The sequence below is a fragment of the Bufo bufo genome, chromosome 3 (genome assembly GCF_905171765.1).
Source record: "Bufo bufo chromosome 3, aBufBuf1.1, whole genome shotgun sequence".
In the NCBI taxonomy this organism is placed as follows: domain Eukaryota; kingdom Metazoa; phylum Chordata; class Amphibia; order Anura; family Bufonidae; genus Bufo; species Bufo bufo.
In genome coordinates, this window is record NC_053391.1 from 360742721 (window position 1) to 360762677 (window position 19957).

At 42.8% G+C, this 19957-nt stretch overlaps 1 protein-coding gene across 1 annotated transcript in view; it reads left to right on the forward strand.

Annotated features, from left to right (window-relative positions):
• Positions 1-19957, forward strand: part of CSMD2 (CUB and Sushi multiple domains 2) — a 1002961-nt gene that overhangs the window by 960798 nt on the left and 22206 nt on the right. Inside the window, exons 52-57 of the mRNA XM_040422265.1 lie at positions 254-427; positions 772-945; positions 1866-2039; positions 2331-2519; positions 2661-2834; positions 14145-14327. Of these exons, the coding sequence (XP_040278199.1) occupies positions 254-427; positions 772-945; positions 1866-2039; positions 2331-2519; positions 2661-2834; positions 14145-14327 (1068 nt within the window). The remainder of the gene's footprint in view (positions 1-253; positions 428-771; positions 946-1865; positions 2040-2330; positions 2520-2660; positions 2835-14144; positions 14328-19957) is intronic.

A 19957-nucleotide genomic window follows, 5' to 3' on the forward strand; every position in this document is an offset into this window, starting at 1 on the left:
TTTGTTATCCAGGAGGAATTTCTTTACCTGAAATTATTTCATAAAATGGTTCTACAGTTCAACTGTACCTCATGAGTTTTTTTTTTTTGCCTTCTTCTGAATGAAGTTGGTAGGACAATAAGCTAAACTGAATGGGTGTATGTCTTTTTTTCCAGCCCTACAAACTGTTACTATGTGTAAGAAATAAGGATCTGTTTTAGTTAGTTAGTTTTAGTTTTCATACTGAAAATCTTACCTTACTTGTCTTTTCCAGTTATCTCCTGTGGGGACCTGCCAACTCCTGCTAATGGTAATAAAATTGGTATGTTGACACAGTATGGGGCAACTGCCATATTTGCCTGTAATAGTGGATACACCCTGGTGGGGTCCCGTGTGCGAGAATGCATGGCAAATGGGTTGTGGAGCGGACAAGAAGTCAAGTGCTTGGGTAGGTACATGAAACATACTGTATATGCATTAAAACTAACTCCTAACTTTGACTAACATTTTCTACTTTCTGTAGTCATATTCATCTTTGTAATATATCTGGTTTATTTATTTTGTGGTTTTCATATGTTTTCACTTGGTTTTAGTCTTTGCAGGGAAGATAACATGTTCAAGAACGTTAACTGCAGCTAACACTAAAAGCATCCCTGGTGTACCCAGCTCCATGTGTTATGAGTGTATTACTTGAATGAACAGCCTTAATATTACATTAGCTTTCTAAGAATGGTTTGTCAATGGTTTATTAATGTTTTGCACTGATTGCTGATATTTGTGTCTTTAACACAGCTGGTCACTGCGGGACCCCAGAACCTATAGTTAATGGCTTCATTAATGGACAAAACTATAATTATCGAGACAGTGTGGTATACCAATGCAATGCAGGCTTTAGATTGATTGGAAAGTCTGTCAGAATATGTCAGCAAGACCACCGATGGTCAGAGAGGTCCCCCATATGTGTCCGTAAGTACATTAGCAGGATGTGGGAGTGAATTGGAATCAAGGATCTCCAAAATATAAAGAGATGTCACTTGTCTGCTTGATGCATTATAGGACATTACCGTTTCCTAACAACATTTTACCAAAATATAAGAAAGAAAAAACACATAACCAAAATCTGTTATTAGGATTTGGGACACAGCTAGAATTTTTCTCATCAAGCTCTATTTCTTCATGAGAAACAATGCTTGGTCTGCACAAGAGCATTGTCACCTGGAGCAATGTCTGCTTCTACTGAGCAGAGGCAGAAAATACACAACTAAGGCCTCATGCACACGAATGTGACGTTTTTTGCGGTCAGCAAACCGCGGATCCTCAAAAAACGGAAGGCGCCTGTGTTGCCTTCCGCAATTTGCGGAACGGAATGGGCGCCGGCAATATAAATGCATTTTCTTGTCCGCAAAGCGTGGACAAGAATAGGACATGTTATATTTATTTAGCGGGGCAGTGGAACGGAGCCACAGATGCGGACAGCACACGGAGTGCTGTCCGCATCTTTTGCGGCCCCATTGAAATGAATGGGTCCGCATCCGGCTCGGATGCGGAACCAAACAACAGTCGTGTGCATGAGGCCTAAAGCTGATCTGGGGTTAGGAAATTATTTAGAAGTGCCTTTAATACCTGTGACTGTTAGGCACCCCTCTGCAGCCTGAGGAATCGAACAAAAATTTGAAGCAGGAGAATTGAGGCTGCTTATAAGACTATTACACTTTTCTGTTGCTCTATCTAGGAATATGGGTCAGGTTTTATTTTAATTTTGAGTGTAAGCAGATACAAAAATGTTGTCTCCTAATGATAATAATGATAACAACATAAAGTGAACGGATGAGAGGTCATGTAGTCATTTGAGATTTTCATTTGCTTTTCGCTTCTGCTCACTACAGCAATCACATGTGGACATCCTGGAAATCCTGGAAATGGAATTACTCAGGGATCCCAGTTTAACCTGAATGATATAGTGAAGTTTGGATGCAACCCTGGATATGTCTTAGAAGGTGTAACTCAAGCTCAATGCCATGCCAATGGGCAGTGGAGTCATGCCCTGCCAACATGCAGAAGTAAGTAGGGTTCAATTCAAAGAAAACCTTTACTTTAAACCCCTTAACCTTCCAAAAGGTACTATACGAACATAATAACAAGTGTGTATTTTATGTTTAGTTAGTATTACCCTTGGTCCCCTTATTAAAATATTTTTGAAATCTCCTAAAATTATGTAACAAAGTGGGGCCGAAGTAGATACCCAATATGAAGTAGTTCTCCTTCCACTTATCCTCCAACATTTCTTGAATATTTAATCCATTGATAATCAGCTTTTAATTTATTTTTCCTGTGAATTTTCTTCCGGACAGTCCTAAATTGTACAGATCCTGGGCATGTTGAGAATGGCCTCAGACGGGTTCTACAGAGAGGTCCAGATCGATTCAGCTTTGGTACATCTGTGTCCTATGAGTGCAGCCATGGTTACTACTTAATGGGAACACATGTTCTTTCCTGCCAGGGAGATGGCACTTGGGATCGTGATCTCCCCAGCTGCCACTGTAAGTAACGTTTTTTAACTAAATTAAATTCTAGATGTTTTCATGTAGTAAAGGAATTGAGAGGAATTGTTTCTCTAGCAAAGCTTGTAGTCTCCACTTCTCTGACTAAACACAGATATTCTCATCTTCTATGGTCTCTAGTAATCTCTTGCGGTTCCCCTGGCGTTCCGCCCAATGCCCAGGTTTCAGGAAGAAGGTACACTGTTGGTTCTGCCGTCCAGTATAGCTGCCTTGGCAAACGAATCGTTATTGGGAACGCCACCCGTATTTGCCAAATGAATGGGCGCTGGAGTGGTTTCCTACCTCACTGCTCAGGTAAGCAGATTTCATAGAGTAAGATATGTCAATTTTGAAATTGTGACTCGACATTGAGCAAACGTTGCATTTTCACCTCTTGAGGTTAGTAAATACAGAAAATCTGATAACTACTTTCAGAGGATGAAGGAACTTCAACAGCTGCATAAACCCAATACATAGTTTTAGCACACTGCTTTACCTCATATTTATATGCACGCACTTACTAATTTTAAAACTATGAGTAAAAAGAGGGAGGTTCAACAAATGAAACAAAATCACAAATTTGCATAAGATTTGCACTCAAAATTCATTTATAGTGTTATATAAAAAATGTTTAGCTATGTTTAGGTAGCTATAACTCTAAAATGTATGTTCATCAACTACTCTAGCTCCAATTCTTTCTTGGATTGTTTTTTTTACATTTTTTTCAAGTTTACCTTGTTTTCTCTTATCCCCCATGCTTGAATCCTACTTTCTGGTTTGTCATGTGTCTGCTATCCCATCATGACTTAGGGCAGTCAGATCTGTCCTGACATCAGCAGATTATGTGACACTAACCACGCCCCTTTTTTTCTTAGCAATGACGCTTCCTATGTTACAAGACTTCAATGCAGGACGTAACCTACAGCAACTGAATATCAAAACAGATTTGCCACAGGTTGCAGTGGTTGCCTAATAACTTTACAATAAGGCAGTTTTGATAAATTGCGATATTTGAGGAAAGTGATATAACAGCGATATCTGTTGGGCGGGATATATATATTTTAGAGGCACACATTTTTTTAACTCAGCATTTCAAATGATCTCTGCAATGTGCAGACTGAAATTTCAGAACTAGTTAGAGCTTATGGTTAGATCTTATATGGTACCAAACTCCTGATATTGAGTGTAAGCCTTGGTATGTATACTTGACTAGATCCAAAGAAGTACATGGTGGCTACAGTGGGTAGCACTGTTATGTTACATGATTGGCAAGCATAATATCCACAATAATATCTGCATGACTAAGGATTATCTGTATAGACTGTATGTTCCTTACATTTTCTCCAATGTGAAAAAAAAAACCATGCTTATCGGTTTATTCAAATGAAATCAAGTGTGATAGGGATGATATCATATTGGGGACAGGGACATGTGATTGATGATTTCTGTACAATGCTGTATAAAAACTTGACGCTATACCAACAGCAGTAAAATCAAATGCAACCAAGGGTGTAATTAGAAAGTGATCTTCCCTTTAGCAAACTTTTGAATAGGTCCCCTTTCTGAGAGCATTTACTAGAATCCAAGAGGTGGGTGAAGGTACATGCAGTACACTTGTTGCACTGTAAAAAAAAACAAATAACACACATCCACTGTGAAATTACATGCTTGGACATTGATACCATAAAATACAGAATAGGGGCATAAGGGGCATCAAACCTAGACTCAACCCCTAAAGTAATTCAGACCCTAGACCCCAAAATGAATTCTGACCACTTTCTATAAAAATGTGTTAACTTGCTGTGAAATCTTAAGCATGAGCTGAAGATCTTATCTTTATATAGATACAATGGGGAGATTTACTAAGCTAATTGCACCAGAATTTTGAGTTCATTTTCCTCTGACCCAAAACAAAAGGGCTGACATGCTAGGAATCACTTGATAAGAGGTTATGTCGTAAAGGGGTTGTCCGGGATTCACATAAAAAATAAAAATGTCCAGAATCAGTCTTAATATTCATAAGAACTCTGTAGAAGAGGATCACTGTAAACGTTTTAGCTCCTAGGAGTCTCTGACAGCTTTCAGCCATTTGTTTAAATGCCTGTGTAGGCGTTTCTGGTTTACATACTCACTGTGTAGCTGCTCCCTCACATATAGTAAAGTCCTGCATTGTGTACCACAGAAAACACCGGTATAGAAAGAACTAGCCGAAACAGCATAGCAGTCAGCTAGTGTGGGTGAGTGACGCTCAAAAATTGTCACACTACGCTAGAGACCTAGATACAGGTTGGAGCAATGACACCTATAGCAGGGGACGCATTGAGCAGGGACAGCCAACCACAGCTCTCCCTAGCCTTCACACTCACAAGCATTCAGCGACATTATGAGAGGCCATGTCTGGAAGAACAAACTAGCCAGAATAAGAGAAAAATATAAATAGTCAAGGAGAAACTCCTATGTAGAGAGTGGCGTACCAGACTCTGCTAAGTAGAGGCAGTTGAAAAGCGTAGCTGTGGATGAGAGTGAGTTACACTGAAGAAAAGAAGGTATATAGGTGTGCTGCATGGAGAGGATCCAAGACCTGTTGTCATGCCTATACAGATAGGGCACTGCATGGAGAGTAGCAGTGGACTATACCAAACAGCATTGAGCCTTGTTCATCACTTTCACTCCAGAGCAGAATTTCCAATGCGTATTAAAGTTGGGTGCAGCGCCAAGTTCAGAGCTCAGTGCCTGAGTATAAAGAAAGCCTTTTGCCACCAGTAGAGACATTGAGACCATCAAGCCTCTTGACTCTAAAGAGACTCTTGTAACCACTAGTGATGTCGCGAACATAAAATTTTCAGTTCGCGAACAGCGAACGCGAGCTTCCGCAAATGTTCGCGAACTGGCGAACCGGGCGAACCGCCATAGACTTCAATAGACAGGCGAATTTTAAAACCCACAGGGACTCTTTCTGGCCACAATAGTGATGAGAAAGTTGTTTCAAGGGGTCTAACACCTGGACTGTGGCATGCCGGAGGGGGATCTATGGCAAAACTCCCATGGAAAATTACGTAGTGGACGCAGAGTCGGGTTTTAATCCATAAAGGGCATAAATCAACTAACATTCCTAAATTGTTTGGAATAACGTGCTTTAAAACATCCAGTGTGTGTATACGATCAGGTATGATGTTGGCACTGGCAGTGGGCACACTACAGTCAGTGGAAGAGGGCCTGACACACTGACTGGCAGCAGGCAAGCAACTGAATTTAGACTACTGTCTAAAAATTAAATGCCTTATTTATCGGCAAGCTACTGTGCCACCCGGTATCAGTGGTTGGCACTGGCAGTGGGCACACTACAGTCAGTGGAAGCGGGCCTGACACACACTGGCAGCAGGCAAGCAACTGAAATTACACTAAAGTGTAAAAATTAAATGCCTTATTTATCGGCAAGCTACTGTGCCACCCGGTATGAGTGGTTGGCACTGGCAGTGGGCACACTACAGTCAGTGGAAGAGGGCCTGACACACACTGGCAGCAGGCAAGCAACTGAATTTAGACTACTGTCTAAAAATTAAATGCCTTATTTATCGGCAAGCTACTGTGCCACCCGGTATCAGTGGTTGGCACTGGCAGTGGGCACACTACAGTCAGTGGAAGCGGGCCTGACACACACTGGCAGCAGGCAAGCAACTGAATTTAGACTACTGTCTAAAAATTAAATGCCTTATTTATCGGCAAGCTACTGTGCCACCCGGTATCAGTGGTTGGCACTGGCAGTGGGCACACTACAGTCAGTTGAAGTCGGCCTGACACACACTAGCAGCAGGCAAGCAGCTGAAATTACACTAAAGTGTAAAAATTAAATGCCTTTTTTATGCAAAGTCCTGTGCCAGCCGGTATGAGTGGTGGGCACTGGCAGTGGGCACACTACAGTCAGTGGAAGTCAGCCTGACACACACTGGCAGGCAACTAACCTTAGATTAAAGTGTAAAAATTAAGTGCCTATTTTTTAAGCAAAGTCCTGTGCCACTCGGTATGACAGGGGTGGGCACTGGCAGTGGGCACACTACAGTCAGTTGAAGTCGGCCTGACACACACTAGCAGCAGGCAAGCAGCTGAAATTACATTAAAGTGTAAAAATTAAATGCCTTTTTTAAGCAAAGTCCTGTGCCAGCCGGTATGAGTGGTGGGCACTGGCAGTGGGCACACTACAGTCAGTGGAAGTCAGCCTGACACACACTGGCAGGCAACTAACCTTAGATTAAAGTGTAAAAATTAAGTGCCTATTTTTTAAGCAAAGTCCTGTGCCACTCGGTATGACAGGGGTGGGCACTGGCAGTGGGCACACTACAGTCAGTTGAAGTCGGCCTGACACACACTAGCAGCAGGCAAGCAGCTGAAATTACACTAAAGTGTAAAAATTAAATGCCTTTTTTATGCAAAGTCCTGTGCCAGCCGGTATGAGTGGTGGGCACTGGCAGTGGGCACACTACAGTCAGTGGAAGTCAGCCTGACACACACTGGCAGGCAACTAACCTTAGATTAAAGTGTAAAAATTAAGTGCCTATTTTTTAAGCAAAGTCCTGTGCCACTCGGTATGACAGGGGTGGGCACTGGCAGTGGGCACACTACAGTCAGTTGAAGTCGGCCTGACACACACTAGCAGCAGGCAAGCAGCTGAAATTACATTAAAGTGTAAAAATTAAATGCCTTTTTTAAGCAAAGTCCTGTGCCAGCCGGTATGAGTGGTGGGCACTGGCAGTGGGCACACTACAGTCAGTGGAAGTCAGCCTGACACACACTGGCAGGCAACTAACCGTAGATTAAAGTGTAAAAATTAAGTGCCTATTTTTTAAGCAAAGTCCTGTGCCACTCGGTATGACAGGGGTGGGCACTGGCAGTGGGCACACTACAGTCAGTTGAAGTCGGCCTGACACACACTAGCAGCAGGCAAGCAGCTGAAATTACATTAAAGTGTAAAAATTAAATGCCTTTTTTAAGCAAAGTCCTGTGCCAGCCGGTATGAGTGGTGGGCACTGGCAGTGGGCACACTACAGTCAGTGGAAGTCAGCCTGACACACACTGGCAGGCAACTAACCTTAGATTAAAGTGTAAAAATTAAGTGCCTATTTTTTAAGCAAAGTCCTGTGCCACTCGGGATGACAGGGGTGGGCACTGGCAGTGGGCACACTACAGTCAGTTGAAGTCGGCCTGACACACACTGGCAGGCAACTAACCTTAGATTAAAGTGTAAAAATGAAGTGCCTTTTTTTTAAGCAAAGTCCTGTGCCACACGGGATGACAGGGGTGGGCACTGGCAGTGGGCACACTACAGTCAGTTGAAGTCGGCCTGACACACACTAGCAGCAGGCAAGCAGCTGAAATTACACTAAAGTGTAAAAATTAAATGCCTTTTTTATGCAAAGTCCTGTGCCAGCCGGTATGAGTGGTGGGCACTGGCAGTGGGCACACTACAGTCAGTTGAAGTCGGCCTGACACACACTAGCAGCAGGCAAGCAGCTGAAATTACATTAAAGTGTAAAAATTAAATGCCTTTTTTAAGCAAAGTCCTGTGCCAGCCGGTATGAGTGGTGGGCACTGGCAGTGGGCACACTACAGTCAGTGGAAGTCAGCCTGACACACACTGGCAGGCAACTAACCTTAGATTAAAGTGTAAAAATTAAGTGCCTATTTTTTAAGCAAAGTCCTGTGCCACTCGGTATGACAGGGGTGGGCACTGGCAGTGGGCACACTACAGTCAGTTGAAGTCGGCCTGACACACACTAGCAGCAGGCAAGCAGCTGAAATTACACTAAAGTGTAAAAATTAAATGCCTTTTTTATGCAAAGTCCTGTGCCAGCCGGTATGAGTGGTGGGCACTGGCAGTGGGCACACTACAGTCAGTGGAAGTCAGCCTGACACACACTGGCAGGCAACTAACCTCAGATTAAAGTGTAAAAATTAAGTGCCTATTTTTTAAGCAAAGTCCTGTGCCACTCGGTATGACAGGGGTGGGCACTGGCAGTGGGCACACTACAGTCAGTTGAAGTCGGCCTGACACACACTAGCAGCAGGCAAGCAGCTGAAATTACACTAAAGTGTAAAAATTAAATGCCTTTTTTATGCAAAGTCCTGTGCCAGCCGGTATGAGTGGTGGGCACTGGCAGTGGGCACACTACAGTCAGTGGAAGTCAGCCTGACACACACTGGCAGGCAACTAACCTTAGATTAAAGTGTAAAAATTAAGTGCCTATTTTTTAAGCAAAGTCCTGTGCCACTCGGTATGACAGGGGTGGGCACTGGCAGTGGGCACACTACAGTCAGTTGAAGTCGGCCTGACACACACTAGCAGCAGGCAAGCAGCTGAAATTACATTAAAGTGTAAAAATTAAATGCCTTTTTTAAGCAAAGTCCTGTGCCAGCCGGTATGAGTGGTGGGCACTGGCAGTGGGCACACTACAGTCAGTGGAAGTCAGCCTGACACACACTGGCAGGCAACTAACCTTAGATTAAAGTGTAAAAATTAAGTGCCTATTTTTTAAGCAAAGTCCTGTGCCACTCGGTATGACAGGGGTGGGCACTGGCAGTGGGCACACTACAGTCAGTTGAAGTCGGCCTGACACACACTAGCAGCAGGCAAGCAGCTGAAATTACATTAAAGTGTAAAAATTAAATGCCTTTTTTAAGCAAAGTCCTGTGCCAGCCGGTATGAGTGGTGGGCACTGGCAGTGGGCACACTACAGTCAGTGGAAGTCAGCCTGACACACACTGGCAGGCAACTAACCTTAGATTAAAGTGTAAAAATTAAGTGCCTATTTTTTAAGCAAAGTCCTGTGCCACTCGGGATGACAGGGGTGGGCACTGGCAGTGGGCACACTACAGTCAGTTGAAGTCGGCCTGACACACACTGGCAGGCAACTAACCTTTGATTAAAGTTTAAAAATGAAGTTCCTATTTTTTTAAGCAAACTCCTGTGCCACACGGGATGACAGGGGTGGGCACTGGCAGTGGGCACACTACAGTCAGTTGAAGTCGGCCTGACACACACTAGCAGCAGGCAAGCAGCTGAAATTACACTAAAGTGTAAAAATTAAATGCCTTTTTTATGCAAAGTCCTGTGCCAGCCGGTATGAGTGGTGGGCACTGGCAGTGGGCACACTACAGTCAGTGGAAGTCAGCCTGACACACACTGGCAGGCAACTAACCTTAGATTAAAGTGTAAAAATTAAGTGCCTTTTTTTAAGCAAAGTCCTGTGCCACACGGAATGACAGGGGTGAGCACTGGCAGTGGGCACACTACAGTCTGTGGGCCTGCAGCTCCTCACACACAGGCAGGCCAGGCAACTGCAATATGTATATAAAGGAAAAAAAAAAAGCAGACTAATGTTGCAGCCCTAAAAAGGGCTTTTTGGGGTGCTGTCAGGACGCTGTCCTTACAGCAGAGATCAGATGAGTCTTTCAGGACTGGAGTGGACACTGAATTCACTAGCCTAGCTATCGATTTCCCAATTAAATCAGCAGCAGTTACAGTCTCCCTCCTCTCACTAAGACTGCAGCTTCAGAATGAATCTAAAATGGATGCTGTGCAGGAGGTGGGAGGGTCTGGGAGGGAGGGTATGCTGCTGATTGGCTGGAATGTGTCTGCTGACTGTGAGGTACAGGGTCAAAGTTTGCTCAATGATGATGTATAGGGGGCGGACCGAACATCGCATGTGTTCGCCCGGCAGAGGCGAACGCGAACAAGCTATGTTCGCCGGGAACTGTTCGCCGTCGGATAGTTCGGGCCATCTCTAGTAACCACTAAGCCAGTTGCCTGTAGGAGGAGCATTAGTAACCCTTAAATCAGTTTCCTCTTATAAAACTCTTAAAACCACCAAGCTGGTGGATTCATGTGAGTTCAGTAGAAATGTTCTTCCAAGCTACAACTGTCTGCCTGATTCCTTCTGCTATCCATGTACTGTATTGTACTGACTGAACTAAAAGATCTTGGATAAGAACATTTATTGAATGATGCCATTGCTAAGAAGCACAGAGGTGAAAAAAAATCTCCTCCCCCAAGCACAGTATTCTAATTCCCAGGCCTTTTCAGCCCGCGGTATTTGATAACCTTGAAACATTATTTGAATTCTTATGTCTGTGTTTCTCCTCTCTATGGTATGTTTTTCCCTACCCTCGTTCTTATGAATCTGCCCTGCAGTTTTATGTCACAACTCATAAACCCTGGATCTTTATGGCCCGTGTTTTAGGCTGCTGTAGAAGGAAAATAAATCATTTAGGTGTTTTAGGAAGATTAATGTGAGTGTTCGAATAAGTATTGGTGATTACCTCTTGCAGTGCTAGTCCTTGCCACCCTCATATGTTTCAGTGGTATTTTAAGTCAATCAAAGAATTATTGTTTATACATTTTGCCCTGGACTACTTGACTTTTTGTAGCATTATTTTAACTATTGAATGACAGCTTCATTTGACTAAGATTGCAAATCAATGTTTTCTTCAAGCAATTACTGGTCACTTTCAGTTTTGTGCTGTTTAAGGTGATGCCCTACCTATTATAATTGGCCCGTTATAATAATAATAAATAATAATAAAATGTATTTATATAGGGCCACCATATTCCGCAGCGCTTTACAAGTTCATAGGGTTCATATACAAAACAAAAATAACTGGATAATATGCAACTGAAACATTAGGAGTCAGGGCCTTGCTCGCAAGAGCTTACAATCTATGAGGAATTGGGGGTGACACATACAGTAAGGTAGTTGATTGAGATAAATAGGATTTGAGCCATTATTGAACTGACAGGAGTGGTGCCAGCTGATCTGCTTCGGGACTACTAGAGGATCGAGTTTAAGCCAGAGGAGTTGGAAAAATCATTTTAGGTAGCTTGATAAGCCTGCCTTAAAAGATGTGTTTTTAAGGCATGTTTGAAGGTGGAGAAGTTGTGGCTTGACCTAGTATTCCGGGGCAGAGTATTCCAGAGAGTAGGTGCAGCTTGAGAAAAGTCTTGAAGACGGGAGTGAGAGGTACGAATTATGGAGGTTATTAATCTTAGGTCCCTAACAGAACAGAGAGCACGAGTAGGGTGGTAGATGGAGATGAGGGAGGAGATGTATGGAGGTGCAGCACTGTGGAGAGCTTTGTGGGTGAGGGTGAGAAGTTTGAACTGTATTCTGTGGTGGATTAGCAACCAGTGAACTGACTGGCACAGACTAGTAGCATCAGTGTAGCGGATGGATGGATAGATGAGCCTGGCTGCAGCATTTAGAACAGACTGAAGGGGGCAGAGTTTAGTGAGAGGGAGACCGATTAGTAATGCGTTGCAGTAGTCTAGACGAGAATGCATCAAGGCAACAACAAGAGTTTTTGCTGTTTCCACCGTAAGAAAAGGGCTGATTCTGGCGATATTCTTGAGGTGCAGACGACAAGAGCCTGTAAGTGATTGAATATGGGGAACAAAGGAAAGATCAGAGTCAAAAGTGGCCCCAAGACACCGGGCATGTTGCACAGGAGTTATGATAGTGCTGCAGACCTAAATTGAAATATCAAGTTTAGGTGAGTTAGTAGATGGGGAAAAGACAAGAAGTTTAGTTTTTGAGAGGTTCAGTTTTAGATACAGAGAGGACATGATGTTAGATACAGCTGCCAGACAATTACTGGTGTTTTGGAGTCAGGCAGGGGTGATGTCATAAGAATTTGATACTAGATTTTGCATTTGCTAGCTATGACTTCACATTTGCTTGCTGTTTTCACTAATCTTCCAATTCAACTCCTTCCAATGTGAAAACTGGGTTGCCAGTATTTTGATACTAATGGGCTATTTTTACGATGCCCTGCACTCCTGCTGATTAGCTGATACCTCAGTTTCAGAGAAGACACTAAAGTGAATGGGATCAGAGCAGCTACAAAAAATAATGGCGCTATGTAGCACTGGAGCTATATGGTTTTAACACTGATCGTGAGGTATTGGACACCCCCTTGCTTTGATATTGATGACTGAGGATAGGCGTTCAATATCCTGGACAACTCCTTTAACACTAGTAATTTCACTTTCCTGGTCATCCTACTGTTGCATGTAGTATTGTTTTCAATAAAAGCTAATTGTCACAAACCAGCGGGTGTGAACCCACTGTGCCACGTGTCCCACCTCCTCTAAGGGTGTTGTCTAAGTCTACCCCTCGATTCTTCACAGTACCCCTGATGGTCAGGATACACTTTCCCGAGACCTCTTGAGGAGGGAAGGCACACGAGGCAGCTGGTACAGGCGGATCAGGAGATACCTGGGAAGGTACCAGAAGTACAAGTATAGTCAGGCAGGTGGGGTCATTACCAGGAGCAACAGAGCAGGACCCAAGGATGAGGCAGAGGCGTAGTCAGACTGTCAAAAGGTCAGGGCAGGCGGCACAGGAACAGATCAGGAAATCCGGATCGGCAACAGGAGAGTCAAGGCAAGCAGGCAGGTATCAGACGAGTAGCAGAATCCAGGAACAAAGTATAAGTCAGGTGCACACGAGAGTATCAGGAACTTAGCAAGCACAAGAACCTTGACACTGAGGCATCTGGGAAGGGCGCTGAGCCACTTAAGTACCTGCAGGAGAGCCTGGGTTGGTCAGCGTGGTCACATGACCCAACCCATGCAGCCCAGGGAGTGATGTGCGCTGCCCCTAGGGCAGTGTAACATGAAACCAGCAGCAAGCATGCTGTGGCCAGGGCTGAGTGAAACATGTGGAGCAGAATCCTCAGCACCACAGCACGACAGCGACAGAGCCCAGGACTGCAGCGGTGGATCACCGCTGAGCACGGCGCCCAGGACCACGGCGGTAATCCGAGGAACAGCGACGTACAGCAGCCGCTGTTACCCTAATAATGTACTCCATTCCAGCTGCCATAAGTGTTAGGTCAGCTTTCCCATATTCCTGAGTAGCAATATGCATAGTTATCTATCAATACATCCCCTCTCCACATATGGTTGCAGTTTTGGGCATATTCATAAAAAAAAATTGGAAAACAATATTGATAACCTATCCTCAGAATAGGTCATCAACATCCTATAGGTGGGGGTCTAATTAGCATACCAAGCACAGCGCTGTACATTGTAAATGGGCTGGGTAATGCATCCCAGGTCCATTCAGTTGAATGGGTCTGAGCTGCTCATAGGCATGTGACCACTGAATGTGAAATGACTGGTTTAGGAACAGGTTGTGGTGCTCCTCTTCAAATAGTTGTGTCAGGAGTCAGACCCCACCGAACAGATGTTGAAGACCTACCCTGCTAGCAATTCATTCATAAACTTCTAATAGGAATAATAAACAAATGGTAAAACACAGAGTCATGAGAATAGATGCTCCAGAATTGTTACTGCATGTGATTTGTCAGTAGAGGTTACAGGTCTTCTTTTAAAGCAATTAGTGGTATCCGACTGTCTAATAGATTTACTGAAAGGTGCTAAGCCAATAATTTAAATATCTCTCAAGGTGGATTCTCTGTAATTAGAGAGAAAATGACCCATTTACTGTTCTTGCACAGGAGCCATGTGTTGTCTATGTCTACCCCCTTTACAGAGGTTAAAATCCACTTAACAGCAGTTAGTAATAATAATCATAATTTATAAAATGGAAATCATATAATTTCTTATTGCAGGCGGGAGTGCCAGTGAGTGTGGGGACCCTGGAGTGCCATCACATGGACTTCGACAAGGCAATGAGTTTACCATTGATAGTGTGGTACGGTTCAGTTGTGAAGCTGGATACATCCTGCGGGGGTCTGCAGAGAGAAAATGCCTGGTCAATGGGTCGTGGAGTGGATTCCAGCCAGAGTGTGAAGGTACTTTCACTGCTTGAAGTAAATTAATGTTTTCTGTTTTTCGTTATATGACCTATGTCTTTGTCTTCAGTTACCATCAGAATAAATATATTTATAAGGAATTGTTTATCGTAAATCTGATTTTCTAAATGATTTAAAAAAATTGCACAAAATATGCTCAAGGTAATTGAAAGAGAAAAGCCAGAGTGACTGCAGTTGGCTGCACATAATAATAATAATAATACACTGCGTGCAGAATTATTAGGCAAATGAGTATTTTGACCACATCATCCTCTTTATGCATGTTGTCTTACTCCAAGCTGTATAGGCTCGAAAGCCTACTACCAATTAAGCATATTAGGTGATTTGCATCTCTGTAATGAGAAGGGGTGTGGTCTAATGACATCAACACCCTATATTAGGTGTGCATAATTATTAGGCAACTTCCTTTCCTTTGGCAAAATGGGTCAAAAGAAGGGCTTGACAGGCTCAGAAAAGTCAAAAATAGTGAGATATCTTGCAGAGGGATGCAGCACTCTTAAAATTGCAAAGCTTCTGAAGCGTGATCATCGAACAATCAAGCGTTTCATTCAAAATAGTCAACAGGGTCGCAAGAAGCGTGTGGAAAAACCAAGGCGCAAAATAACTGCCCATGAACTGAGAAAAGTCAAGCGTGCAGCTGCCAAGATGCCACTTGCCACCAGTTTGGCCATATTTCAGAGCTGCAACATCACTGGAGTGCCCAAAAGCACAAGGTGTGCAATACTCAGAGACATGGCCAAGGTAAGAAAGGCTGAAAGACGACCACCACTGAACAAGACACACAAGCTGAAACGTCAAGACTGGGCCAAGAAATATCTCAAGACTGATTTTTCTAAGGTTTTATGGACTGATGAAATGAGAGTGAGTCTTGATGGGCCAGATGGATGGGCCCGTGGCTGGATTGGTAAAGGGCAGAGAGCTCCAGTCCGACTCAGACGCCAGCAAGGTGGAGGTGGAGTTCTGGTTTGGGCTGGTATCATCAAAGATGAGCTTGTGGGGCCTTTTCGGGTTGAGGATGGAGTCAAGCTCAACTCCCAGTCCTACTGCCAGTTTCTGGAAGACACCTTCTTTAAGCAGTGGTACAGGAAGAAGTCTGCATCCTTCAAGAAAAACATGATTTTCATGCAGGACAATGCTCCATCACACGCGTCCAAGTACTCCACAGCGTGGCTGGCAAGAAAGGGTATAAAATAAGAAAATCTAATGACATGGCCTCCTTGTTCACCTGATCTGAACCCCATTGAGAACCTGTGGTCCATCATCAAATGTGAGATTTACAAGGAGGGAAAACAGTACACCTCTCTGAACAGTGTCTGGGAGGCTGTGATTGCTGCTGCACGCAATGTTAATGGTGAACAGATCAAAACACTGACAGAATCCATGGATGGCAGGCTTTTGAGTGTCCTTGCAAAGAAATGTGGCTATATTGGTCACTGATTTGTTTATGTTTTTTTTTTGAATGTCAGAAATGTATATTTGTGAATGTTGAGATGTTATATTGGTTTCACTGGTAAAAATAAATAATTGAAATGGGTATATATTTGTTTTTTGTTAAGTTGCCTAATAATTATGCACAGTAATAGTCACCTGCACACACAGATATCCCCCTAAAATAGCTAAAACTAAAAACAAACTAAAAACTACTTCCAAAAATATTCAGCTTTGATATTAATGAGTTTTTTGGGTTCATTGAGAACATGGTTGTTGTTCAATAATAAAATTAATCCTCAAAAATACAACTTGCCTAATAATTCTGCACTCCCTGTAATAATAATAAAAATAATAAAATGATAAGCATGTAATCACGTGTAAATATGAAATGATGGGCCAAGATTTAGGCCACCATCACATGACCTTCATATGAGTTCAGTATAGTTTCTGTATTATGGCCTTAATACTATTAATCCCAGGAAAAAATATAATCCAGCTCACCTAACAGGTCTGTATATAATCCCGGCTCCAGGGGCCCTAGGGAAGTGTTCCCGTAGCAGGCAATGAAAAGTTAAGGAAGGATCCCGGAGACAGATAAAATCCTCTTTCAGCTCTTCTTTATTAGTTATGGACAGTGGACAGGCATAACGATCAGGTGCACGGCAAAATTGACGCGTTTCGGGTGAGTACCCTTAGTCGTAACAAATTGCTAACTGTGGCCCCTCAATATAAAGGAGTTGAAAACACCCCTCCTCCAATGGGGAGGAACTGGTTTCAAGCAACATCCGTTGCACCACACCTAGACACACCTTTTTTCAGCTTGCATCAATCAGTTTGTGATTGGTAAAACACTGTGCGAACCTTCTTTTGACATCTTAACCTCAGGTTAACCCGTGATTTCATTCAGCAGAAATCGCACAGTGTGAATACTTCATTGCATGGAAGACATAAAATATATATAAAAAACCTTGATACAAACATTGACATACAAAAACAAGTACAAAAAACAATGGCTTATTGCAATATGGCATATTCTGATTGATTACCTGAGAATGACAGTCTCAGAGTAGATTTGTCTGGACATATAATATTAATGATAAATTATCACATGTCGGTGGGACTGCATGAACACCACCTACCCAGTATCAGGCCAGGAATTTCGGATACAATTACAGAATAAATCAGGTGACAAATAAAACATAACAAGAAATTATTTCAGTCCTGCGCATGTTAGTTGCAAAATTATTTCTTACAGCATCTCAATAAAAGAAGGATAGAAGCGCTGTGTCATGATAGCGCTATAAAAACAGTGACGAACAGAGATGCCCAACCCCCGCAATAGTGGGGGCTCCCACATATGCAAACATGTGATTGAGGTCAAATGAACCAAACTGGTACCACTAGATCTGGTGAGAAGAACAGCGGAAGGTGTATGCCCACCCAGATATAGATGTAACTAACATAAAATACTAATAGTAACACAAATCGTTATATGTTCTACTATGTGCACCATGTGTTCTATTGATATATGTAAATGAGTTCTTTCTTAAGGTTAAGACCCCTTGGGACCCTGGTGCCTAACCTAAAGATCCAGTAGGCCTCACGTAGAAGAATTTTATTTCGAAAGTCACCACCCCTTTTCGGAGCTAAAACTCGTTCAATGGCATACGCCTGGAAAAATGATACCTGACGAGCATGGACGTGTATGAAATGTTTAGCTATGTTTGAAATGTTGAGGATATTGGGGTTGCTGATGTAGTTGAGGTGTTCTAATACTCTGTTTTTGAACCTGCGAACAGTACTGCCCACATACATGAGATCACATTTGTTGCATCGGATAACATAAATGACACCCTCCATGTTACAATTAATGTACATACGGATTGGGAAGTTGTATATATGATCTGCACTGTCAAATGTTTTTGTGAGCACGGCATAGTCGCAAGTCCTACAGCGGGCACTGCCGCATCTTGTAAATCCTTTATACGTAAGCCAACTAGGCTTGGGTTGTGTTCCACTGCCACTGGCAGTGTAGAGAGACGGGGACAGCGAGCTAGACAGGGTGGGGGCCTTTCTAGAGACAATTCTGCAACCTGATTTGAGTGCTTCATAAAGAATGGCATCGTCGAACAAAATAGGTAAGCACTTCTTTATTGCAGAGCTGATTGTGCTGAACTCATTACTGTATGTTAAAGAAAGAGTAGGTACACTGTCCAGGTCGCCGTCTGCCCGTGTCTCCACACCGCCAGCAGAAGTCGGAACATATGGTTTACATTTGGATTTCCCAAACAGTATATCTCTTCTTTCTTTATGCAGGGCTATCTCCCTTCCTCTGTTAATCATCCACATCGGGTAATTTCTGTCCCTCAGCCTTTTTTCTACTTTGTCACATTCTTCCCCTATTCTCTCCACCACACTACAGTTTCTAACAGTACGAGTGAATTCACCCACGGGAATTGCTCTGAGGGTATGCATTGGATGATTACTTTTGGCATTAAGTATGGTATTGCCTGCCACCTCTTTTCTATAGGTCATGGTGTGCACTATCTCTCCAGCGACACCGCGGAGTGTCAGATCTAAGAAATTAATATGGGATTCATGTGCCAAACACGTGAACCTCAAATTATAATTGTTATTGTTCAAATATGCCTGGAGGTCTGGGACGGCAGATACACCGCCTGCCCATACCATGAGCACATCATCGATGTACCTGCCGTACCAGACCAAGCCAGGCATGAACGGGTTCTCCAGATTGTAAATGTACTTCTCCTCCCAAAATGACATAGTCAAATTTTCTAGGGATGGAGAAAATTTGGCTCCCATCGAGACTCCGCGGGTCTGGAGATAATGGACACCATCAAATGCAAAATAATTATGGGTCAACAAGTATGCTGTGATCTCACACACAAAATCAATATAGTTAGTATTGAGTCCAGTGTAGCGATGGAGGTGATATTCCATTGCCATCAGAGCAATCCCGTGGGGAATGGACGGGTAGAGGGAAACCACATCAGCAGTAATCCAGATATAATTAGCTTAGTAGCAGTTTGGTTCATTTGACCTCAATCACATGTTTGCATATGTGGGAGCCCCCACTATTGCGGGGGTTGGGCATCTCTGTTCGTCACTGTTTTTATAGCGCTATCATGACACAGCGCTTCTATCCTTCTTTTATTGAGATGCTGTAAGAAATAATTTTGCAACTAACATGCGCAGGACTGAAATAATTTCTTGTTATGTTTTATTTGTCACCTGATTTATTCTGTAATTGTATCCGAAATTCCTGGCCTGATACTGGGTAGGTGGTGTTCATGCAGTCCCACCGACATGTGATAATTTATCATTAATATTATATGTCCAGACAAATCTACTCTGAGACTGTCATTCTCAGGTAATCAATCAGAATATGCTATATTGCAATAAGCCATTGTTTTTTGTACTTGTTTTTGTATGTCAATGTTTGTATCAAGGTTTTTTATATATATTTTATGTCTTCCATGCAATGAAGTATTCACACTGTGCGATTTCTGCTGAATGAAATCACGGGTTAACCTGAGGTCAAGATGTCAAAAGAAGGTTCGCACAGTGTTTTACCAATCACAAACTGATTGATGCAAGCTGAAAAAAGGTGTGTCTAGGTGTGGTGCAACGGATGTTGCTTGAAACCAGTTCCTCCCCATTGGAGGAGGGGTGTTTTCAACTCCTTTATATTGAGGGGCCACAGTTAGCAATTTGTTACGACTAAGGGTACTCACCCGAAACGCATCAATTTTGCCGTGCACCTGATGGTTATGCCTGTCCACTGTCCATAACTAATAAAGAAGAGCTGAAAGAGGATTTTATCTGTCTCCGGGATCCTTCCTTAACTTTTCATTACTATTAATCCCACTTATAGTTCTACTGACTTAAAGGCTGTGAATTCCTTCAGGGCAATTTTTTTTATTATTGTATCTTGCTCATTTTGGGCTAAAATTCATTGTTGTTTCAGTTAGTCCTTATTAGAAATTTTCTTCTACAGCTTTCACTTTAAATGCATTTGCAGACTAGCAGGTTTTCTGTTTTACTCTGAATTCTTCAGAAAACTGCTCTGTAGCCCTTATCTCTGAACTCCTGATAGCTAATAAACATTCATTTAAGCTTAATTCTTATCAAACTGATAAGAGTTTAGTAAAAATGCT